The 26,595-nt window shown below is 47.0% G+C and overlaps 1 protein-coding gene across 1 annotated transcript; it reads left to right on the plus strand.

Annotated features, from left to right (window-relative positions):
- Positions 1 to 3,510: 3,510 nt before the first annotated feature.
- Positions 3,511 to 5,593, plus strand: LOC147084033 (uncharacterized). The gene is made up of 3 exons (XM_085979938.1): positions 3,511 to 3,516; positions 3,717 to 4,595; positions 5,567 to 5,593. Exons 1-3 carry the CDS (start codon positions 3,511 to 3,513, stop codon positions 5,591 to 5,593), a joined length of 912 nt encoding a protein of 303 aa, XP_085836064.1.
- The last annotated feature ends 21,002 nt before the right edge of the window (positions 5,594 to 26,595 follow it).

Here is a 26,595-nt window from a genome sequence, read left to right on the forward strand (position 1 = left end):
GAACCCACAACCTTCTGACTCTGCTATCCACTGAGCCACAGCTGACTCCAGTCTTTTACACAGTTTCATCATAACTTCCTTGCTTTTGCACTCTACGCCTCTCCTAAAGCAGGGAGTTATGATGAATTGTTAAACAGTTTTTTTTGCAGAGTGACCCAGGCTGTCTGTAGGAAACAATTGTGCATTTGAAAGCAGCTTGTATTGTGAAGCTTGTGCCCCTTTGCCAGGCCCGCTGCCTGCGGCCCCTCTCCCAGATTCCAGCCCCAGCTCTGTGCTGACTGAGCTGCTCTCACCTGGGGACAGCGCGTCACAATCGGCCCCAGCGCACCTGAGCTGGAGAGGAGGCCCTGCCCTCTTTCCGCGCCGCCATTGGTTGGAGGACCAGGCCACCCAGTTCAGTCCTCCCAGCTCAGCCCTCTTCCTATTGGTCAGAGCTCCCGCCAGTCACAGGCCCCGCTCCGCTCCGTTTGGCGTCCGCGGAGGTCCTGCCCGCCCGACTCTCAGGTTTGGGTTTTCTCGTATTTTACTTTATAATCTCGCTCTCCGCTCCCCCACCTCACCTTGATTTAAATCGATTCCCCAACACTTTACTTTACCCCGGCCGCTGAATCCGCCTCTTATCCGGGCCCGGCCTTCCGGCTGCTCCCCGGAGGCCCCGCGCAGGCGCACTGGCAGTCTGGTGTTATGGTGGGGCCGAATGAGCATGCGAGGCCCCGCCTCTCCACATTTAAAGAGACACCCACCCCCTCCACATTTAAAGAGACACCCACCCCCTCTCGTGTGTTCTTCTGATTAAAGGGACTGTGACAATTCCCCCAGCCACTGCACTTTAGCAAGGATGTGAAAGACCTTGAGAGCCAGTCAGTGGCTCAGTTGGGAGCACCCTCGTCTCTCAGTCAGAAAGTTGTGGGTTCAAAGTCCCCACTCCAGGGATTCGAGCACATAAACCTAGGCTGACGCTCTGGTGTTATGGTGGGGCCGAATGAGCATGCGCGGCCCCCCACTGTCGGAGGGGCAGTACATGAATGAGCGCCGCACTGTGGGTGGGGCAGTACTGAGGGAGCACCACACTGTCGGAGGGTCAGTACTGAGGGAGCACCGCACTGTGGGAGGGGCAGTACCGAGGGAGCACTGCACTGTTGGAGGGATAGTACTGAGGGAGCACTGCACTGGCGGAGGGGCAGTACTGAGGGAGCGCCGCACTGTCGGAGGGCCGTCTTTCCGAAGAGACGTTCAGGTGGACATAAAAGATCCCACTATTTCGCAGAAGGGCAGGAGAGTTATCCCCGGTGTCCTGGCCATTATTTATGATGCAAATTGGCTGCAGTGTTTCCCACAATACAACAGCGATTACACTTCAAAAAGTACTTCATTGGCTGTAAAACCGTTGGTCGTGAAAGACGCTGTATAAAGGCCAGTCATTAACATAAGAACATAAGAAATAGGAGCAGGAGTAGGCCAATCGGCCCCTCGAGCCTGCTCCACCATTCAATAAGATCATGGCTGATCTGATTCTAACCTCAAATCTTCTATCACTCTGCATCCACCCGAACCCATGTGATCTCCCGGGAGAGGCAAAAAAACAGATAAAGACCCAATGGCCAATTTGGGAGAAAAAAATCTGGGAAATTCCCCTCCGACCCATCTAGGCGATCGAAATTCTTCCAGGAGATCACTCTGTCCCTATATTTTCTACAGTACTTACCTTCTGTAAAGGTGATCTCCACCCCAGCCAGGAACAGGAATAAAACCATCTCCTGAAATCTAACACAGAATTAGAACACAGTAGGAGCAGAACCAGGCTACACGGCCCCTGGGCCCACTCCACTACCCACAGGGCCATGACCATTCCGAACCTAGACTCATGTCCAATTTCCTGCCCGCTCCCCGTAACCCTTAATTCCCTTTACTTCTAGAAAACTATCTATTTCTGTTTTAAATTTATTTAATGATGTAGCTTCCACAGCTTTCTGGGGCAGCAAATTCCACAAACCTACCACCCTCTGAGTGAAGAAGTTTCTCCTCATCTCAGTTTTGAAAGAGCAGCCCCTTATTTTAAGATTATGCCCCCTAGTTCTAGTTTCACCCATCATTGGGAACATCCTCACCACATCCACCCGATCAAGCCCCTTCACAATCTTATATGTTTCGATAAGATCGCCTCTCATTCTTCTGAACTCCAATGAGTAGAGTCCCAATCTACTGAACCTCTCCTCATATGACCACCCCCTCATCCCCGGGATTAACCGAGTGAACCTTCTTTGTACTGACTCGAGAGCAAGCATGTCTTTTCTTAAGTATGGACACCAAAACTGTATGCAGTATTCCAGGTGCGGTCTCACCAATACCTTGTACAACTGCAGCAATATCTCCCTGTTTTTATATTCCATCCCCCTAGCAATAAAAGCCAACATTCCATTGGCCGCCTTGATCACTTGCTGCACCTGCATACTAACTTTTTGAGTTTCGTGCACCAGGACCCCCAGATCCCTTTGTACTACAGTACTTTCCAGTTTCTTGCCATTAAGATAATAACTTGCTCTATGATTTTTCCTGCCAAAGTGCATAACCTCTCACTTTCCAGTATTGTATTCCATCTGCCAAATCTCTGCCCACTTACTTAGCCTGTCTATGTCCCTTTGCAGGTTTTTTATGTCCTCCTCACTCACTACTTTCCGTCCCATCTTTGTATCATCTGCAAACTTTGATATGTTACACTCGGTCCCCTCCTCCAAATCGTTAATATAGATTGTAAAGAGTTGGGGACCCAGCACTGACCCCTGCGGAACACCACTAGTTACTGGTTGCCAATCTGAGAACGAACCATTTATCCCAACTCTCTGCTTTCTGTTAGAAAGCCAATCCTCCACCCACGCCAGAAAATTACCCCCAATCCTGTGATTTTTTATCTTGAGCAATAATCTTTTGTGTGGCACCTTGTCAAATGCCTTTTGGAAGTCTAAATACACTACGTCCACTGGTTCCCCTTTATCCACCCTGTATGTTACTTCCTCAAAAAACTCCAGCAAATTTGTCAAACATGACTTCCCCTTCATGAAACCATGCTGAGTTTGTCCTATTAAATTATGTTTATCCAAATGTCCCGTTACTGTCTCCTTAATAATGGACTCTAACATCTTACCAACCACAGATGTTAGGCTAACAAGTCTATAGTTTCCAGCCTTCTGCCTACTACCCTTTTTAAATGAGGGTGTTACATTCGCAGTTTTCCAATCTGCCGGGACCTTTGCTGAGTCCAGTGAGTTTTGGAAAATTATTACCAATGCATCCACAATCCCTACCGCTACTTCCCTCAAGACCCTAGGATGCAAGCCATCTCTCCTGTATTTACATTAATTACTTATATAAACCTCTTTTACTGTCTCTTGCAAGGGGAGGAATTGAAGACGGGCAGCTTCACGCAAACTTCACACGAAGATCTGACAGAGTCACTCGATTCATCAGGACCTGAATATCATCGACATATGGAAGCAGAAAGCAGCACTCAGAATGCAGGCAAACTGCACACGTGTCTTATGTGTGGACGTGGATTCAACCGAAGGTGCAGCCTGGGGAGGCACAAGTGTAACCAAAGCAAGGAGAGTCTGTGCAAATGTCGGGAATGCGGGAAGGGATTCAGTTGCCTTTCCGAGCTGGAGACTCATCAACGCAGTCACACTGTGAAATGGCCGTTCACCTGCACCGTGTGTGGGAAGGGATTCACTCATTCAAGCACCCTGCGGGCACACCAGCGAGTTCACACTGGGGAGAGGCCATTCACCTGCTCCGACTGCGGGAAGGGATTCACTCAAAAATCCAACATGCTGACACACCAGCGAGTTCACACCGGGGAGAGACCGTTCACCTGCTCAGTGTGTGGGAAGGGATTCACTCAACAATTCGTCCTGCTGAGACACCGGCGAGTTCACACCGGGGAGAAGGCGTTCACCTGCTCTCACTGTGAGAAGAGGTTTAACCAGTCTTGCAACCTGTTGATACACGAGCGTGTTCACACCAATGAGAGCCCTTTTCAGTGCCACGACTGCGAGAAGGGCTTCAGAAGATCCAGCGACCTGATACGGCACCAGCAAGTTCACACTGGGGAGAGGCCGTTCACCTGCTCAGTGTGTGGGAAGGGGTTCCCTTTCTCCTCCGCCCTGCTGATGCACCAGCTGGTTCACACTGACGAGAGGCCGTTCACCTGCTCTGAGTGCGGGAAAGGATTCAATTGTCCCTCCACTCTGCGGGAACACCAGCTGCTTCACACTGATGAGAGGCCGTTCTCCTGCTCCGAGTGCGGGAAAGGATTCACTCGTCTCACCTATCTGCGGAAACACCAGCTGGTTCACACTGACGAGAGGCCGTTTAAATGTTCCGTCTGCGACAAGAGTTTCAAATGCTCCAAGAGCCTGAAGAAGCATCGACGCATCCACACCGGGGAGAGGCCGTTCAGCTGCTCTCACTGCGAGAAGAGGTTTACGCAGTCATCCGATCTTCAGAAACACCAGTTCACCCACACCGGGAAGAGGCCGTTCCCCTGCTCAGTGTGTGAAAAGGGATTCACCACTTCATTTCACCTGTTGCGACACCAACGAGTTCACACTGGGGAGAGGCCATTCCCCTGCTCAATGTGTGAAAAGGGATTCACCAGTTCATCTAACCTTCTGAGACACCAGCGAGTTCACACCTGAGCGCACTGGTCCCATTCTGCTGTCAATCACATGAAGGACTATTCTGTGTTAATAATGGCAATTATGGGGTTGGGCGGCGGGGGTGCGGTTTGAAGATGCTGATAACCCCAGTAACTAGGCTGGAATTTAAGAGGGGTCAGCCTCGGCTCAGTGGGTGACACTCTCACCTCTAGAGTCAGAAGGTCGTGAGTTTGAGTCCCACTCTGGAGACTTGAGCACGTAATCTAGGCTGACACTCCAGGGCAGTACTGAGGGAGAGCTGCTCTGTCAGAGGTGCCATCTTTTGGATGCGACGTTAAACCGCTGCCCCGTCTGCCCTCTCAGGTGGGTGTAAAAGATCCCGTGGCTGTCATTTTGAAAAGCGGAAGGGAGAAAGGATCTCGACTCGGAAGATCAGGAAGTAGAATAAGGAGCGAAGGAATAACAAGGGGCAGAAAACACTGGTAGGAGTAATATATAGGCCCCCCAACCGTAGCTAAACCATTGGACAGAATATTAATCAAGAAATACGGTGGCATAGTGGTTAGCACTGTTGCCTCACAGCGCCAGGGACCCGGGTTCGAATCCGGCCTCGGGTGACTGTCTGTGTGGAGTTTGCACATTCTTCCCGTGTTTGCGTGGGTTTTCTCCGGGTGCTCCGGTTTCCTCCCACAGTCCAAAGATGTGCGGGTTAGGTTGATTGGCTATGATAAATTGACCCTTAGTGTTAGGGGGATTAAATATGTGGGGTTACGGGGATAGGGTGGGATATGTGTTGGTGTAGGGGTTACAGGGATCGGGTGGGATATGTGTTGGTGCAGGCTCGATGGGCCGAAATGGCCTCTATCTGCACTGTGGGGTTTCTGTGATTCTGTTCTGTTTCTGTGAAATAGTAGGAGCTTACAATAAAAATGATGCAATAATCTTGGGGGACTTTAATCTTCAAATAGAATGGACAAATAAAATTGGCAAAGGCAGTCTGGAGGATGAGTTCATGGGATGCATTTGGGACAGTTTCCTAGAACAATATGTCATGGACCCAACCAGGGAACAGGCTATTTTAGATCATGTGTTGTGTAATGAGACAGGGTTAATTAGCAATCTCATAGTAAAGGATCCTCTGGGGCAGAGTGATCATAATATGATAGAATTTTACGTTAATTTTGAGAGGCACTTGCCTCAGTCCAAAACTAGAGTCTTAAACTTAAATAAAGCCGATTGCATAGGTATCAGGGGTGAGTTGGCTAAGGTAGATTGGAAAAATAGATTAAAAGGTATAGCGATAGATAAGCAGTGGCTAGCGTTTAAAGAAATATTTCATAATTCTCAACAAAAATACATTCCATTGAGAAACAAAAACTCCACGGGAAAAGTGATCCAACCGTGGCTAACGAAAGAAGTTAAGGATAGCATTAGATTGAAAGAAGAAGTTTATAATGTTGCAAAGAATAATAGTAAGGCTGAGGATTGGGAGAGTTTCAGAAACCAGTAAAGGTTGACCAACAAATTGATAAAAAGGGAAAAAGTAGAATGAGAGAAAAATAGCAAGAAATATAAAAGCAGATTGTAAGAGTTTCTACAAGTATGTAAAAAGGAAAAGAGTAGCAAAAGTAAACGTTGGTCCCGTAGAGGCTGAGGCAGGAGAAATTATTATGGGGAAGAAGAAAATAGCAGAAACGTTAAAAATATGTCTTCACAGTAGAAGACACAAAAAGCACACCCAAAATGGTGGTGAACCAAGGGGGTGATGAGGGTGAGGAACTTAACGTCATTAATAGAAGTAGAGAAAAGGTAAACATAGAAACATAGAAGATAGGAGCAGGAGTCGGCCATTCGGCCCCTCGAGCCTGCTCCGCCATTCAATAAGATCATAGTTGATCATCCAAATTCAGTACCCGGTCCCTGCCTTCTCCCCATATCCCTTGATCCCTTTAGCCTTAAGAAATATATCCAATTCCTTCTTGAATATATTTAATGAATTGGCCTCTACTGCCTTCTGTGGCAGAGAATTCCACAGTTTCACCACTCTCTGGGTGAAGAAATTCCTCCTCATCTCTGTCCGAAATGGCTTAACCCTTATCCTTAGACTGTGACCCCTGGTTCTCGACTCCCCAACCATCGGGAACATCCTTCCAGCATCTAGTCTGTCTCGTCCTGTTAGAATTTTATGAATTTCGATGAGATCCCCTCTCATTCTTCTAAACTCCAGCGAGTACAAGCCCAATCAACCCAATCTCTCCTCATACGTCATTCCTGCCATCCCAGGTATCAGCCTGGTGAATCTTCGCTGCACTCCCTCCATGGCAAGAACATCCTTCCTCAGATAAGGCGACCAAAATTGCACACAATACTCAAGATGTGGTCTCACCAAGGCCCTGTACAACTGCAGCAAGACATCATTGTTCCTGTACTCCAACCCTCTCACTACGAAGGCCAACATACCATTTGCCTTCTTAACCGCCTGCTGCACCTGCATGCTTACCTTCAGCGACTGGTGCACAAGGACACCCAGGTCTCGTTGCACTTCCCCTTCTCCCAATCTATTGCCATTCAGATAATAATCTGCCTTCCTGTTTTTGACACCAAAGTGGATAAGCTCGCATTTATCCACGTTATCTTGCATTTGCCATGATTCTGCCCAATCACCCAACCTCTCCCAATCATACTAGAGTTTCTCGGCATCCTCCTCACAGCACACACGCCCACCCAGCTTTCTGTCATCTGCAAACTTGGAGATATTACATCTAGTTCCCTCGTCCATCATTAATATATATTGTGAATAGCTGGGGTCCTAGGACCGATCCCTGCGGTACCCCACTAGTCACTGTCTGCCACTCAGAAAAAGAGCCGTTTATTCCAACTTTTTGCTTCCTGTCTGCCAACCAGTTCTCTATCCAAGTCAATACCTTGCCCCCAATCCCATGTGCCTTAACTTTACACGCTAATCTCTTATGCGGGACCTTAATGAAAGCCTTTTGAAAATCCAAATACACCACATCCACTGGTTCTCCCTTATCTATTTTACCAGTTACATCCTCAAAAAATTCCATTAGATTAGTCAAGCACGATTTACATTTTGTAAATCCATGTTGACTTTGTCCGATCCGGTCACTTTTTTCCAAGTGCTCTGCTATTACATCTTTTATAATGGACTCTAGCATTTTCCCCACTACCGATGTCAGGCTTACCGGTCTATAATTCCCCATTTTCTCTCTACCACCCTTTTTGAACAGTGGGGTAACATTAGCTACCCGCCAATCCATGGGTACTTTTCCAGAGTCTATCGAATTTTGGAAGATGATCAGCAATGCACCTACTATTTCTAGGGCCACTTCCTTAAGTACCTTAGGATGTAGATTATCAGGCCCTGGGGATTTATCGGCCCTCAATCCCATCAATTTCCCTAACACCATTTCCCTTCAAATACTGATTTCTGTCAGTTCCTCCCTTTCATTAGACCTTATGTTCCCCGACATCTCTGGGAGGTTATTTGTGTCCTCCTTTGTGAAGGCAGAACCAAAGTATGTATTTAATTGGTCCGCCATTTCTTTGTTCCCCATTATAATTTCCCCTGATTCTAACTGCAAGGGACCTACGTTTGACTTCACCAATCTTTTTCTCTTCACATATCTATAAAAGCTTTTACAGTCAGTTTTTATGTTCCCTGCAAGCTTACTCTCATACTCTATTTCCCCCCTATTAATTAATCCCTTTGTCCTCCTTTGTTGGAGCCTAAACTGCTCCCATTCCTCGGGTTTACTGCTTTTTCTGGCCAATTTATATGTCCTCTCCTTGGATCTTATGCTATCCCTAATTTCCCTTGTTAGCCACGGTTGAGTCACCTTTTTTGTTTTATTTTTATGCCAAACTGGGATGAACAAATTCTGTAGTTCATCCATGCGATCATTGAATGTTCGCCATTGCCCATCCACCGTCAACCCTTTGAGTGACATTCCCCAATCAATCCTACCCAACTCGCACCTCATACCATCGTAGTCTCCTTTATTTAAATTCAGGACCCTAGTCTCTGAGTGAACTATTTCACTCTCCATCTTAATGAAGAATTCTATCATATTATGATCACTCCGACCCAAGGGGCCTCGCACAACAAGATTGCTAATTAGTCCCATTAGGTACTAGGAAAACTAATGGGACTAAAAGCCGACAAATCCCCTGGACCTGACTCCCTACATCCTAGGGTTGTAAAAGAGGTGGCTGGACAGATTTTGGATGCATTGGTTTTGATCTTCCAAAATTCCCTAGATTGTAGAACGGTCCCAGCGGATTGGAAGGTCGCAAATGTAACACTGCTATTCAAGAAAGGAGGGAGAGGAAAAACAGGGAACTACAGGCCAGTTAGCTTGACATCAGTGTCGGATAGGGTGTACTTGTAGGATTTAGTAAACATTATTAAGATTCGATAACCATTTTAATATAACTGTAATATGTGAAATTGTATGTTAAGATCCTAAAAGCCTGTATAAAATGGAGAATGGCTGAGAGCAAAGCAGGATGGGATTATGCCAACCTGACTAAAAAGCTCTGTTTAAAATTACTGAAGTAATGGAATGTTGTGCTAAGTTTATGGAGACGAGGAATTCAGCAATATTATGCTTAAAGAGATAAAAACTAGAGAGATAGATAAGAGTTGGAGACGTCCTTCATTGGTCCAGCTATCGGATGGACCGACTGTTTCGTCAACATTCTAGGAAGTGTTCTGTGAAAACTGAACATCTGAGATAAGGGTACTTTGTTATGCATGGAGAAAAAGTCAGAAGGATCAAACAAGGTCATAAGATGGGTAACGAGGGAGCAAGACTTTTTACCAGGTGTTAGAGGGTTAATTACTGCCATGTAGGCAAAACGAGAGGGAAAGGGGTATAAAGGTACAGGATTTGAACATCGAAAGCGTGCACCGTGTAACCAGAGATTGATAGGAGCTTCGGTCAACAGAACACAGCAAGGTCCCAAGGAAGCGTGCATGGGTCAATGGAACACAGCAACATACATCAGGAGACTTGCGCCGCGGACACGCGGAAGGAACGCTAGGGTTTGAACGAACAGACTGTGACTATCTTCTTGTTAAGTACTACTTCTTTGTACCGGATGTTTAATGCTTAATAAATCTGTTTTACTGATACACAATATACCTGTACCCAGAGTGGTTTGTGCAGTCACGGACTGTTTTACTGATACACAATATGCCTGTACCCAGAGTGGTTTGTGTAGTCACGGACTGTTTTACTGATACACAATATACCTGTACCCAGAGTGGTTTGTGCAATCACAGACTGTTTTACTGATACACAATATACCTGGACCCAGAGTGGTTTGTGTAGTCATGGACTGTTTTACTGATACACAATATACCTGGACCCAGAGTGGTTTGTGTAGTCACGGACTGTTTTACTGATACACAATATACCTGGACCCAGAGTGGTTTGTGCAATCACAGACTGTTTTACTGATACACAATATACCTGGACCCAGAGTGGTTTGTGTAGTCATGGACTGTTTTACTGATACACAATATACCTGTACCCAGAGTGGTTTGTGTAGTCACAGACTGTTTTACTGATACACAATATACCTGTACCCAGAGCGGTTTGTGTAGTCATGGACTGTTTTACTGATACACAATATACCTGGACCCAGAGTGGTTTGTGTAGTCACGGACTGTTTTACTGATACACAATATACCTGTACCCAGAGTGGTTTGTGTAGTCACGGACACATTATTATAACAGCTTTTGAAAGCTACATCAGTCATCTGGAAAATGCTGGAATCCATTGTTAAGGAAGTGGTATCAAGTCACTTAGAAAATCATAACATGATTAGGCAGAGTCAACATGGTTTTATGAAAAGGAAATCGTGTTTGACAAATTTATTTGAGTTTTTTGAGGATGTAACTAGCAGGGTAGATAGAGGGGAACCAGTGGATGTAGTATATTTGGATTTCCAAAAGGCATTTGATAAGGTGCCACAGAAAAGGTTATAACACAAGATCAGGGCTCATGGGGTTGGGGGTAATATAGTAGCATGGATAGAGGATTGGTTAATGGACTGAAAACAGAGAGTAGGGATAAACAGATCTTTTTCAGGTTGGCAGGCTGTATCTAGTGGGGTGTTGCGTGGATCAGTGTTGGGCCATCAGCTATTTACAATCTATATTAATGACCTAGATGAAGGGACCGAGTGTAATGTATCCAAGTTTGCTGATGATACAAAGCTAGGTGGGACAGTAAGCTGTGAGGAGCCTTTGGACCTTCTGACAATCACCTTAAATCTGTGTCCTCTGGTTCTCGAGCCTTCCACCAATGGGAACAGTTTCCCTCATTCTACTCTGTCCAGACCCCCTCACGATTTTGAACACCTCCATCAAATCTCCTCTCAACCTTCTCTGCTCCAAGGAGAACAACCCCAGCTTCTCCAGTCTCTCCACATAACTGAAGTCCCTCATCCCTGGTACCATTCTGGTCAATCTCCCCTTAATCTTCTCTGCTCTAAGGAGAACAACTCCAGTCTCTCCACGTAACTGAAGTCCCTCGTCCCTGGTGCCATTCTGGCCAATCTCTCCTTAACCTTCTCTGCTCTAAGGAGAACAATCCCAGCTTCTCCAGTCTCTCCACGTAACTGAAGTCCCCCATCCCTGGTACCATTCTGGTCAATCTCCCCTTAACCTCCTTCTCTGGTCTAAGGAGAACAATCCCAGCTTCTCCAGTGTTCTAGCTCAGGCCAACATCCCCAGCATCGAAGCTTTGACCACGCTCGATCAGCTCCGATGGATGGGTCACATTGTCCGCATGCCCGATACGAGACTCCGAAACAAGCGCTCTACTCGGAGCTCCGGCACGGCAAGAGAGCCCAAGGTGGGCAGAGGAAACGCTTCAAGGACACCCTCAAAGCCTCCTTGAAAAAGTGTAACATCCCCACCGACACCTGGGAATCCCTGGCCCAAGACCGCACAAAGAGGAGAAGCATCGGGAAGGCACCGAACACCTCGAGTCTGTTCACTGGGAGTAAGCGGAAGCCAAGGGCAAAGAACGTACGTCAACCTAATCACCCCACCCACCCGCCCCGTCAACCACCATCTGCCCCACCTGTGTGGACTCCTCTGTAGTGTATGTGCCTTTAAGAGCCCCCTGTGTACTGTAATGCCGGTAATGGCCACTCGGGCTGTATAAGCCTGTATATTGTGTTGTATCAGTTACTTCACCTCCAGACTTTGTTCAGTAAACACCTGTGAAACCTACTCCTGCCTTCCATGTCTCTATTAACACATGGATTCAACAGTGGCGACGAATTGGAAACGGACTTACCTGCAATTCGGCAGCACCTCAAGGACATCGATTCCTCAGACGTCCAAAGTCGAAGAAAAGCAAAAAAAGAAAGCTGTGGTTTCACCAGCTAGCCGAGCTGGTGGCAGGTACTGCAATAGTCCTTCCTGGGCGGTGGGCTGGGGCTCCATCGGCTGGCTCTGCAGCAGGGCTGAGCAGCAAAGGCGGAGGCAAACACAGACAGAGGGGGGGAGCACTCAGGAGATGGCCGGCGCTGCAAAGCAGGTCGGCATTCGGACAAGCAGAGGGAGGGAAAAGTCCCAGAGAGTCCGGCAAGAACGAGTCTCCACCTGTAAATAAAAACCGCGGAAAACAGCGTTGTCAGCAGCAGCAGCGGCGGGAAAGCGTAGGAAGCGCCATTTTTTCTGCAGGAAAGGAAGGAAAGCGCGGGAGGCGCCATTTTTTTTTCAAGATGCCTAAGGCTGGCAATATTAATGCTTTCGATAAAGATATAGAGAATTGGACCACATATGTGGAAAGAGTGGAGAAATATTGCACAGTGAATGAAATAAAAGATGATAAAAAGGCAACGGTACTTCTAAGTCTAATGGGCACAAGGACATACGGCTGTTATGAAACTTAATCACTCCAGCCAAACCGATGGACAAGAATTTTAAGGAGATTGTTGATACCCTACACTGCCAATTCGGGACAGGACTGGCAGATTCTCTACGAGACAAATTCGTCTGCGGTCTCCTAAGTGAAGGAACACAAAAAAAGTTACTTTCTGAGAAAGATTTGACACTGGACAAGGCTTTCAGTGTGGCTGTATCATACGAAGCAGCAGCAAGAGGAGCTGCAAAGATACAACAAATGCCACAGGACTTCGGCACCCATGAAATGACACGGGGTTTCGAGAGATGTTATCGCTGCGGCAGATCCACCCATGACCAGAGGGGCTGCTGGTTCAAGGACAAAGCATGCAGGCAATGCGGAAAGATGGGACACATTACACGTGTATGCCGATCTGGAAACAAAAAATCCACTGACAGAATAAAAATCAATAAGGAAAAGTACAGAAAGGTACAAATGATGACGGACAGTAGCTCCAAAGACCAGAAGAGCAATAGCGACTCCAGAAACAAGAGACTAAGCTCTCTCAAATTACATAATGTAATTGCCAAAGAAGATTACCAGACCATTTGGGTTACCCTCATGATAGCGGGGTCCCCAGTTAAAATGGAGCTAGATACAGGATCAACCCTAACCGTCATAAGTCGACGGGATTACGAGCGGCTATTTCCGCATATACATTTGAAAGACACATCCATTATCTTGAAAACATATACGGGGCAGAAAGTATACCCAAAAGGGAAAATAAAGGTGCCTGTTGTATACAACGGCAAGGAAATACAGAAGTTGTATTTATACGTTCTACAAGATGGTGGTCCACCGCTGTTGGGACGTGAATGGATCAGGAAGATATGTTTAGACTGGCACTCCATTCAGGCACTGACGGTGACCAGTAAGGAAAAAAATGATGATGATATCATACCTGAACGATTAAAAGACATCTTGGCCAACGCCAAGGAAGTGTTTCAAGAGAAACTAGGAACCTTGAACGGCATCACCGCCTCAATATAAGTGGAAGATGCGGCAATTCGCAAGTTTTTTAAGGCAAGGCCGGTGCCATACGCAATTCGTCCAGCAGTCGAGGCAGAGCTGGAGAATTTGAAAAAGGCAGGCGTATTATCCAAGATAGATTGGAGCGAGTGGGCAACACCCATCGTCCCGGTCATGAAGAAAACGTTGAATAATGATAAATCTGAAGAACAGAAAAATTTGCATCTGTGGAGACTTCAAAGTGACTGTAAACCCGGTCCTTCACATGGTACAGTATCCTCTTCCGAGGATAGAAGATATTTTCGCCTCACTATCCGGAGGGAAACGTTTCACCAAAATTGACTTGGCACAGGCATATCTACAGGTGGAGGTTGAAGAGGCCTCTAAAAAGTATCTCACGATAAATACACACAAAGGCCTGTACCAGTACAATCGACTGGTTTTCGGAGTAGCATCAGCTCCAGCTATCTGGCAAAGAGCTATGGAGCAAGTCCTCCAAGGGATTCCGGGGACTCAATACTACCTAGACGACATCCTTGTAACAGGAGAAAATGACAGCAAGCTCCTTGCCAATTTGGAGCAGGTGCTCACTAGGCTGAGAGAACGGGGCCTATGAGCAAATCGCCCCAAGTGCGAATTTTTCTAGAATCAAATATCATATTGTGGCCACATAATTAATAAGGAAGGGTTGCATAAGTCACCTGAAAAAATTGAAGCGGTCATAAAAGCCCCAGCACCTGAAAATGTTTCACAATTAAGGTAGTTCCTGGGATTGATAAATTACTATAGTAGTGGTTCGTGTAAATCGCCACTAAATAAAAGAGTTTAACTTCGACGAACTATAAATAAGAGGTTTATTTACCAGAACAGGATAATTACAGCAGGTAAGGTAGCAGGTAAGATGGTTAACTGCAGGAACACCATGTTGTAGGTCTTACCAAAACAGGATAGTTACAGCAGGTAAGATGGCTGACTGCAGGAGCACCATATTGTAGGTGTTGTCCCAGCGGGGACTCCGCAAGGACTGCGTCCCAGTCCCGTGGGGAGCGAGTGAGGAGCCTCTTCCCACTCCTCTCTTTATTCCCGCACTTAGGGCGTCACGTGACCGCGTCGTGACGTCAACACGTTCACGAGCGCTTAAGCGGTCACGTGACCTGCGCCATTATGGGTGCATCTCCCCAGTACGGAAGCAGGCCTTTAAGGCTGAAGTCATTAGGCCGGGCTATGCCAGTACTTGCTGCGGGAGCAAAGAATCACTTCCCTCCCGCCTGCTGGCCAATGCGGCCGAAGTCGCGGTAGGCCGAACTATGCCGGCGGCCGTCTTGGGAGCCCGAATCGGGCCGGCAGCCAATGCGCATGCGTGGTGACATATGACGTCAGCACGTTAGGTCGGCGGCCGACACGCATGCGTCACGTGATGCATGACGTCAGCGCGTTAGGTCGGCTCTTAAAGGGGCAACGGCCCAACAAGTAAGTTAAAGGGGTAACAGCCCTAACTGGTAAGTAATACTATTAAATAAATTAAATACACACAGTTAAGTAAGTTATACATGCATAAATAAGTTAAACTAAAGGAAAGTAAGTTATACATGCATAAGTTAAGTTAAAGAGAATTATGTATCTCAATATAAAGAACAACCCGTGGGACCGCTATACTATCATAAATTTTTACCGAACTTATCAACTCTTCTGCACCCCCTTAATGAACTGCTACAAACAGGAGTAATTTGGAAATGGAGCGAAGACTGTAAACGTGCCTTCCATAAATGCAAAGACTTAATCACATCCAAGGAAGTTTTGGCTCATTACAACCCATCACTGCCAATCAGACTGGCATGCGATGCATCCCCTTATGGCGTAGGAGCAGTATTATCGCATAGATTCGCTGATGGCTCGGAATGGCCGATAGCTTTTGCGTCACGCTCATTAAACTCAGCTGAGCGTAACTATGCCCAAATCGACAGGGAAGCACTCAGCCTGGTATGGGGAGTGAAGAAATTCAACCATTACCTACACGGACAAAAATTTACCTTGTTGACTGACCATCAACCCCTCATCTCCATATTCAACCCTAAAAAGGGTGTTCTCATTATGACAGCGCAAAGGCTACAGAGGTGGTCCCTTTTTCTAGGGGCACACCAATATGACATAGAATATAAAGGATCAAAACAGCATGGGAATGCTGATGGTTTATCGTGCCTACCGTTGCCAACGGTATAAGAGGCACCTACAGTAGACCCAGTGGAGATGTTCCACTCTACCATAGTTGAATGTCTACCAGTAACAAATTCTGCCATTGAAAGGGAAACGAGAAATGACCCGACTCTCTCACGAGTCTATGATTTAACAGTGAAGGGATGGCCAGCACATGGCGAACCACTGTTGCCAGCATTCTCACAAAGAAGAGAACAGCTGTCAGTGTGCCGAGGAACCTTGATGTGTGGATCCAGAGTGGTGATTCCACCCAAACTCCAGGATAAAGTGCTAAAGGAGCTTCACGAGGGGCATCTGGGTGGAGTGAAAATGAAGAACCTAGCCAGGGCGTTTGTATGGTGGCCAGGTATCGATGGAGACATCGAAGAAATGACCAAGAGCTGCCTAGGATGCCAGAAGGTCCAAAACGCTCCACCACAAGCCCCTCTACATCCATGGGAGTGGCCCTCATCTCCATGGCAAAGGGTACACATCGACTTTGCTGGTCCATTTATGGACTCAATGTTCTTAATCGCGGTTGATGCACACTCCAAGTGGCCAGAGGTAATAAAGATGTCCTCCACCACCACGGAAAAAACCATCACAGTATTAAGGACCATATTTGCCAGGAATGGGCTGCCTGAACAGATCTGTTCTGATAATGGACCACAATTTGTGTCAGAAGAATTCAGGAAGTTCTTAAAAAACAATGGGGTTAAGCACTACACGTCCGCCCCATACCATCCTGCCACCAATGGATTGGCTGAAAGGTTTGTCCAGACCTTCAAGAAGGCCATAAAGGCCATGGGTAATGAAGACATAAAACTTCAGCATAAGGTAGATAACTTCTTGTTTTCATACAGGAATGCAACACATATGGTGACAAACCAAACTCCCGCCATGATGTTCTTCAATAGAAGCCTAAGATGCCGGCTGGATTTGATCAAGCCAAACATCAGAAGGGACGTGGAGAACCGGCAATTTCAAGGCATGAATGAAAGGCCAACTAGAACCTTCCAGATAGGTCAACAAGTTTTGGCCCGGGACTACCGTACCGAGAAATGGCAGCCTGGAACTATTTGCACATGACTAGGACCACTGATGCATACCGTGGACATTGGAGAAAGCATAATAAGGCGCCATGCTGACCAAATCATAGAGTCATCCAAAAAGGGACAACCTACACCACAACTCTATACGCCTAATGATGAAGTAGAGATACCCATAGTATTTACCTCCGATCCGGTGATACTGGAACCAGATGAACCCGACACTGGCATTCAAGCCGAATCAGCCTTGCCAAAAGAACCTACTAAACCACCAGAAACTACTACACCACCGAGGCATTATCCGGACCGAGTCAGGAAGTCTCCAGAGAGACTGACTTATAATTGATTAACTGCAGCAATGTGTAGATTATTGTTCTTGTAACATGTAATTAATGATTACTTAAAATATTATGTACTGGTTGGCTAAAAGGGGAGGAATTGTAGTGTATGTGCCTTTAAGAGCCCCCTGTGTACTGTAATGCCGATAATGGCCACTCGGGCTATATAAGCCTGTATATTGTGTTGTATCAGTTAGTTCACCTCCAGACTTTGTTCAGTAAACACCTGTGAAACCTACTCCTGCCTTCCGTGTCTCTATTAACACATGGATACAACATCATGAGTCACCTGAGAACTCATTTTTAACATGTAAGCAAGTCATCCTCTGTTCCGAGGGACTGCCTAAGAAGATATAATTGGAGTAAGACTTCTTTACTCCTGTACGCAAATCCTCTTGTAATGAAGGCCAGCATACCATTTGCCTTCGTAACTGCTTTTCATGACCACCAGATGTCCCAAAGCGCTTTACAGCCAATGAAGTACTTTTGAAGTGTAGTCACTGTTGTAATGTGGGAAACACAGCAGCCATTTGCGCACTGCAAGCTCCCAGAAACAGCAATGTGATAATGACCAGATAATCTGTTTTTTCGTCATGTTGATTGAGGGATAAATATTGGGCTCAAAACACCGGGGATAACTTCTTCAAAGTTACATTTGTCCACCCAGTCCAACATCGGCATCTCCACATCGTGGCTACTATCGACACCACAAACTGCCAGCTCAAAGTGGATCTTCGAGTAAGCATTCTCCAAGGCGGCCTTCGAGACACATGACAACGCAAAATTGTCGAGCAGAAACTGATAGCCAAGTTCCGCACACATGAGGATGGCCTCAGCCGGGATCTTGGGTTCATGTCACGCTACATGTAACCGCACCTGACATAAAGTCAGCCAGACTCGAGTCGTCGTTGGCTTGTTCTCTCTACACAGATGCAGCTGGACCTGCTGTGATTTCCAGCAAAAAAATAGTTTTTTGTTTGTTTTTTGTTTTTCATATAGACCCCAGCATCTGCAACATTTCACCCCTTGTGACCCCACCTCATTGTTCTTTGATGTAATGTTTTCTGACTGACCTGTTTGGACACCATTCACACCTGTGATTGCTGTGATTATCTCTCTGCCGAGGTGTGATAAAGGGCAGTTAGAAAGATTACCTGTAATCATCTGGCAGTGCTCTCTGACTATATATGCTGTGCTTATATGCAACTCTTCACTTCACCTGACAAAGGAGCAGCGCTCCGAAAGCTTGTGATTTCAAATAAAGCCATTGGACTATAACCTGGTGTTGTGTGACTTCTTACATTTGTCCAACACCGGCATCTCCACATCATAGAATTTCTAAATTTGCCGATGACACCAAACTTGGGGGTGTGGCAAACAGTGAGGGTGATACCAATCGACTGCAACAGGACATGGAAAGGCGAGCAGAATGGGCAGACAGTGAGGGTGATACTAATCGACTGTAACAGGACATGGAAAGGCGAGCAGAATGGGCAGACAGTGAGGGTGATACCAATCGACTGCAACAGGACATGGAAAGGCGAGCAGAATGGGCAGACAGTGAGGGTGATACTAATTGACTGTAACAGGACATGGAAAGGCTAGCAGAATGGGCAGACAGTGAGGGTGATACCAATCGACTGCAACAGGACATGGAAAGGCGAGCAGAATGGGCAGACAGTGAGGGTGGTACCAATCGACTGTAACAGGACATGGAAAGGCGAGCAGAATGGGCAGACAGTGAGGGTGATACCAATCGACTGTAACAGGACATGGAAAGGCGAGCAGAATGGGCAGACAGTGAGGGTGATACCAATCGACTGTAACAGGACATGGAAAGGCGAGCAGAATGGGCAGACAGTGAGGGTGATACTAATCGACTGTAACAGGACATGGAAAGGCGAGCAGAATGGGCAGACAGTGAGGGTGATACCAATCGACTACAACAGGACATGGAAAGGCGAGCAGAATGGGCAGACAGTGAGGGTGATACCAATCGACTGCAACAGGACATGGAAAGGCGAGCAGAATGGGCAGACAGTGAGGGTGATACCAATCGACTGCAACAGGACATGGAAAGGCTAGCAGAATGGGCAGACAGTGAGGGTGATACCAATCGACTGCAACAGGACATGGAAAGGCTAGCAGAATGGGCAGACAGTGAGGGTGATACCAATCGACTACAACAGGACATGGAAAGGCGAGCAGAATGGGCAGACAGTGAGGGTGATACTAATCGACTGTAACAGGACATGGAAAGGCTAGCAGAATGGGCAGACAGTGAGGGTGATACCAATCGACTGCAACAGGACATGGAAAGGCTAGCAGAATGGGCAGACAGTGAGGGTGATACCAATCGACTGTAACAGGACATGGAAAGGCTAGCAGAATGGGCAGACAGGTGGCAGAGGGAATTTAATACAGAGAAACATAGAAAAAAGGAGCAGGAGTCGGCCATTCGGCCCCTCGAGCCTGCTCCGCCATTCATTGAGATCATGGCTGATCATCCAAACTCAATACCCTGTCCCTACTTTTTCCCCATATCCCTTGATCCCTTTAGCCTTAAGAAATATATCCAACTCCTTCTTGAATATATTTAATGAATTGGCCTCAACTGCCTTCTGTGGTAGAGAATGCCACAGGTTCACCACTCTCTGGGTGAAGAAATTCCTCCTCATCTCTGTCCTAAATGGCTTACCCCTTATCCTTAGACTATGACCCCTGGCTCTGGACTCCCCGACCATCGGGAACATCCTTCCTGCATCTAGTCTGTCTAGTCCTGTTAGAATTTTATAAGTTTCAATGAGATCCCCTCTCATTCTTCTAAACTCCTGCGAGTATAAGCCCCATTGACCCAATCAAAGTGTGTGGTGATGCATTTTGGCAGAAGGAACAGGGACAGGTAATATACACTTAATGGCACAGTTTTAAACAGTGTGCAGGGACAGCGGGATCTGGGAGTTAATGTGCATAGGTCACATACGAATTAGCAGCAGGAGTCGGCCACTCGGCCCCTCGAGCCTGCTCCACCATTCAATAAGATCATGGCTGATCTGATTACTCCACATTCCCACCTACCCCCGATAACCTTTCACCTCCTTGCTTACCAAGAATCTATCTACCTCTGCCTTAAAAATATTCAAAGACTCTGCTTCCACTGCCCTCTGAGGAAGAGAGTTTCAAATACTCACGACCCTCTGTGAGAAAAAATTTCTCCTCATCTCTGTCTTAAATGGGCGACCCCTTATTTTTAAACAGTGACCCCTAGTTCTAGATTCTCCCACAAGAGGAAACATCCTCTCCACATCCACCCTGTCCAGACCCCTCAGGATCTTATATGTTTCAATCAAGTCACCTCTTACTCTTCTAAACTCCAGCGGATACAAGCCTAGCCTGTCCAACCTTTCCTCATAAGACAACCTGCCCATTCCAGGTATTAGTCTAGTAAACCTTCTCTGAACTGCTTCCAACGCATTTACATCCTTCCTTAAATAAGGAGACCAATACTGTACACAGTACTCCAGATGTGGTCTCACCAATGCCCTGTATAATTGAAGCATAACCTCCCTACTTTTGTATTCAATTCCCCTTGCAATAAACAATAACATTCTATTAGCTTATATTAGATTAAATGTTGCCTGAGTGTTTCCATCATTTTCTGGTATTACAAGTTTATCATTGCCTCTTTGCTCTGTGCACTATGCTGTGGCGGTTGCACCGGGTGTCCCTTACACATATAATGTATATAATTCACTTTAACCTAACTGTACGTGTATTACTCACCTTATTGGGCCATTGCCCCTTTAACTTACCTGTGGGGGTCGTTGCCCCTTTAAGACGCGCCCTAGCGCACTGACGTCACATCACGCATTGTGTAATGTATATACCTTTATAAGGGGGGAACTATCTTTTACAGCTCATGTATACTGCAGTACCGGCAGTGACCACACCTGTATATAGCACTGAGAGGTAATCTGTACAGACCAGTTCCAGTGTGAGCCAAGTTGAGTAAACACCTGTTGTACTGTTCTCCTGCAGTCTGTGTCTTATTATACACAGACACAACATTGGCGACAAGGCAAGTTTGAACCTACCTGCAACTCTGCATCACCTCCCGGGGATTTGTTCCTGGAGATCAGTGGATTGGAGGTCAAGGCCAGAGACTCGGGCGTTGACCACGGGCAACCGCCCAGTCATCCAGTAGAGACTCGAGAATTGCGGGGGAGGCTGTTGAGAGCCAGGCTTGGCTTTCCAATCGAGGTGGTCCAGCGAAACGGGCTGGCAACAGGTAGTGCGCAGACGCTTCCCGGACAGCGGCGGGCTAGAGCCCGACCGAGCGGCACAGCAAAGGGCCGAGCAGCGTCGACGGGGGAGAGAGGGAGAGGGCAGAGCGCACAGGGCACAGCCGGTGTTCAGGGGACGAGCAGCGTCGAAGAGAGGGAGAGAGAGATGCACAGAAACCCGCGAGGTGCCGCCATTGCCACGAGGACCGCCGAGAGCGGCGTTGGCAGCAGTGCAGGAGAAGCGCGCGAAACCTACAGGGCGCCGCCATTGCCACGAGAACCGCCAGGAGCGGCGTTGGCAGCAGCGGGGGAGAAAGGAAAGCGCGGGAGATGCCATTTTAAACCATTGAGAGATGCCATTTTAAACCACGCCCAAAATGCCGAAGAGTGGCAGTATCACCGCATTTGACAATGAAGTCGAAGATTGGACTACATATGTCGAACGAATAGAGGTATACTGCAAGGCAAATGAGGTGTCAGATGACAAGAAAGTGTTGGTATTGTTAAATTTAATGGGTGCAAAGGCGTATGGTTTATTACGAAATCTAGTAACCCCAACGAAGCCAATGGAAAAGAGTTTTGAAGACACAGTAATGATACTACAGGAACATTTAAACCCCACACCGCTGCTGATCTCAGAAAGATTCAAGTTTCACAAACGGAACCAGCATAAGGATGAAGGCAATGCTGATTATTTAACAGAACTGCGCAAACTATCGAAACACTGCCAGTTTGGAGCGGGACTGGCAGATACCTTAAGGGACAAGTTTGTGTGTGGGCTTCAAAGTGAAGGAACCCAGAAACGGCTTTCATCTGAAAAGGACCTTACGCTGGAAAAGGCTTTCAGCATTGCGGTATCATATGAAGCAGCAGCACGGGGCGCTGCAGAGATACAACAGAGACCGCAAGAATATGGCACAAATGAAATGTCATATGGAACAGAGAAGTGCTATCGCTGCGGCAGAACAACACACAACCAGAATGATTGCTGGTTCAAAGACAAAGTGTGCAGACAGTGTGGAAAAGTAGGACACATAGCACGAGTCTGCAGGTCGGGAAAGAAAACCAGCAATAAGAAACCTACCAAAGGAAAGTACAAGAAGGTACATAAGATGACGGGGAATAGTTCAGACGAACAAAAGAGTGATAACGACTCCAAAAGCAGGGAACTGAGTTGTCTGAAATTACATAATGTGACCACAACGGAGGATCACCGAACCATTTGGGTCACTCACAAGATAGCAGGAGTCCAGGTAAAGATGGAATTGGACACAGGATCAGCTCTAACAGTCATAAACCGACGGGACTACGAGCGGCTATTCTCACACATACTCTTGAGAGACACAAAAATTATTTTGAAGACGTACACGGGGCAAAAAGTCTACCCCAAAGGAAAAATAAGGGTGACCGTTATATATAACAGTAAGGAAACACCAAAACTAGACCTGTATGTATTGCAAGGTGGAGGACCACCATTACTGGGACGTGAATGGATCTGGAAAATACAACTGGATTGGCATTCCATACACGCACTGACTGTGGCTGACAAAAAGGATGACGATGTCACACCTGGGTGACTGTCAAAGATCCTAACTGGTGTGACAGAAGTGTTCCAGCAAGGACTCGGAACACTAAAAGGCATGACAGCAATGATTAAAATTGAAGAAAACGCAAGCCCAACATTTTTTAAGGCCAGACCGGTACCTTATGCGATCCGCCCAGCCATCGAAGCAGAGCTGGAGAGTCTGGAACGTTCAGGTGTACTATCCAAGGTAGACTGGAGCGAGTGGGCTACACCCATCGTCCCTGTGATGAAACAGTCGTTGAGCAGCACGCCTAGGGAACCAAGGAAGGTTCGCATCTGTGGGGACTTTAAGGTAACAGTGAACCCAGTCCTTCACACCGTACAATATCCACTTCCGCGGATTGAAGATATTTTCGCCTTGCTATCTGGAGGGAAACGCTTCACTAAGATTGATCTGGCCCAGGCGTATCTGCAAATGGAGGTAGAAGAAGCATCAAAAAAATACCTCACAATCAACACCCATAAAGGTCTCTACCAATACAACCGGCTGGTATTCGGGGTAGCATCATCTCCGGCTATTTGGCAGAGAGCAATGGAACAAGTCCTGCAAGGGATCCCAGGGACCCAGTGTTATTTGGACGACATCCTGGTCACGGGCAAAAATGACAGTGATCACCTTGCCAACCTGGAGCAGGTGCTCACTAGATTGCAGGAATATGGGCTCCGAGCTAACCGCCCCAAATGCGAGTTTTTTAGAACACAGATCTCGTATTGTGGCCATGTTATCGATAAAGAGGGGTTACATAAGTCCCCAGAGAAGATTGAGGCAGCAGTCAAGGCTCCAGCACCGGAAAATGTGTCACAACTGAGGTCATTCCTCAGGCTGGTAAACTACTACCATAAGTTTTTGCCAAATTTGTCTACAATACTACACCCACTGAACACCCTACTGCAAACTGGGGTGCCATGGAAGTGGAGTGACGAATGTAGATGCGCTTTCCAGAAGAGCAAAACACTAATCACATCGAAAGAGGTATTGGCCCATTACAACCCAGCATTACCAATTCGGTTGGCATGTGATGCGTCACCCTACGGCATTGGAGCGGTGCTGTCGCACAAATTCTCGGACGGCTCAGAGAGGCCAATAGCCTTTGTGTCACGATCACTAACCTCAGCCGAGCGTAACTATGCCCAGATCGACAGGGAGGCCCTCAGCCTAGTGTGGGGAGTGAAAAAGTTCAATCACTATCTGCACGGGCAGAAATTCACCTTGCTGACTGATCACCAGCCTCTTGTCTCCATTTTTTATCCAAAGGAGGCCGTTCTGGTGATGACTGCGCAACGACTACAAAGATAGTCACTTTTTCTAGGGGCGCACCACTATGAGATTGAATATAAGGGCACGAAACAGCATGGAAATGCTGATGGGCTATCATGCCTGCCACTGCCTACTGCGGAGGAAGCACCAGCAGTGGATCCTGTCGAAATATTCCATTCGACTATAGTTGAATACCTACCGGTAACTAACGCTTGTATCGAAAAGGAAACCCGAAATGACCCGACACTGTCTCGGGTATATGATTTGACGGTGAAGGGATAGCCAGCACATGGCGACTCACTGTTGCCAGCATTCTCGACAAGGAGAAAACAGCTGTCAGTGTGCCGGGGGACCTTGATGTGTGGATCCCGAGTGGTAATTCCACCCAAGTTAAGGGATAGAGTGCTCAATGAGCTTCATGAGGGTCATCTGGGAGGGGTAAAAATGAAAAGCCTAGCCAGGGCTTATGTGTGGTGGCCGGGAATCGATAAACAAATCGAGGACCTGACCAAGAGCTGCTCAGGATGCCAGAAAGTCCAAAATGCACCAGCACAGGCCCCTCTACACCCATGGGAGTGGCACTCATCTGCATGGCAACGGGTGCATATTGATTTTGCTGGTCCATTCACGGACTCAATGTTTTTAATAGCCGTGGATGCGCACTCGAAATGGCCTGAGGTCATCAAAATGTCCTCCACCACCACGGAGAAAACTATTGCAGTCCTACGGACCATTTTTGCCAGAAATGGCTTGCCAGAACAGATTTGCTCCGACAACGGACCACAGTTTGTGTGGTGTATGTGCCTTTAAGAGCCCCAGGTGTGCTGTAATGCCGGTAATTGCCACTCGGGCTATATAAGCCTGTATATTGTGTATATCCGTTAGAACCCCCCCAGACTTTGCTTAGTAAATACCTATGAACCAACTCCTGTCTTCAGTGTCTTTATCAACACACGGACACTACGGTGGCGACGAAGTGGAAACGGGCTTACCTGCAATTCGGCAGCACCTCAAGGACATCGATTCCTCGGGCATCCAGAAGACTCAAGGAAGTGAGAGAAGCTGTGGTTTCACCAGCTGGCCAAGCTGGTGGCAGGTACTGCGCTAATTCTTCCTGGGCGTCAGGCTGGGGCTCCAGCGGCTGGCTCTACAGCTGAGACAGGCAGCGAAATCGGAGGCAAGCAATAACGGACTGGGAGGGAGCACTCGGGAGATGGCTGGCGCGGCAAGCAGGTCAGCGTTCAGACCTGGAGAGAAACTCCGGCGGGAATGAGTCTGCAACAGTAAATAAAAAAATAAAAGAACGGAAACCGCAGTAAACAGCGTTGTCATCGGCAGCAGCGGCGGGAAGCACCATATCTTTGCTACAGAAAAGAAAAAAAAGCGCGGGAAGCGCCATATCTTTTCTGAAATGCCTAAGTCTGGCAATATTGATGCTTTTGATAGCGAAATAGAGGATTGGACCACATACGTGGAAAGAGTAGAGGTATATTGCACTGCAAATGGAATAGAAGATGAAAAAAAAGTTTCAGTACTTCTGAACTTAATGGGCGCAAAGGCATACGGGCTGTTATGAAATTTAATCACTCCAGCCAAACTAAAGGACAAGAATTTTAAAGAAATTGTTGATACCCTGCAGGAGCACTTAAACCCAACGCCGCTGCTGATAGCGGAACGATTCAAGTTCTTCAAGAGAAATCAACACAAGAATGAAAGTAACTCTGATTACCTAACCGAATTAAGAAAGCTATCAAAGTACTGACAATTCGGGGCAGGACTATCAGATTATCTTCGAGAGAAATTCGTTTGCAGTCTCTTAAGTGAAGGAACACAAAAAAGGCTGCTTTCTGATAAAGATTTAACATTGGACAAAGCTTTCAGTATGGCTGTATCATATGAAGCTGCAGCAAGAGGAGCTGCAGAGATACAACAAAAGACACAAGACTTCGGCACCCATGAAATGACACAGGGTGTCGAAAGGTGTTATCGCTGCGGCAGATCCACCCATAACCAGAGGGACTGCTGGTTCAAGGACAAAGCATGCATGCAATGCGGAAAGATTGGACACATTGCATGGGTATGCCGATCTGGACAAAATAAATCCACAGACAGAAAAAAAAATCAATAAAGAAAAGTACAGGAAGGTACAAATGATGACGGACAGTAGCTCCGAAGACCAGAAGAGCGATAGCGACTTCGAAAACAAGAGACTAAGCTGTCTCAAATTACATAATGTACTTGCCAAAGATGATTACCAAACCATTTGGGTTACCCTCACAATAGCAGGGTCCCCAGTTAAAATGGAGCTAGATACAGGA

This window comes from Somniosus microcephalus, unplaced genomic scaffold (assembly GCF_052327205.1).
Source record: "Somniosus microcephalus isolate GS21.2 unplaced genomic scaffold, FLI_Smic_1.0 scaffold4, whole genome shotgun sequence".
Lineage (NCBI taxonomy): Eukaryota > Metazoa > Chordata > Chondrichthyes > Squaliformes > Somniosidae > Somniosus > Somniosus microcephalus.

Coding starts and splice junctions, on each gene's coding strand:
- LOC147084033 (XM_085979938.1), top strand. Junction 4,596..5,566: donor ACCTGTTGCGACACCAACGA/GTTCACACTGGG, acceptor GTGAAATAGTAG/GAGCTTACAATAAAAATGAT.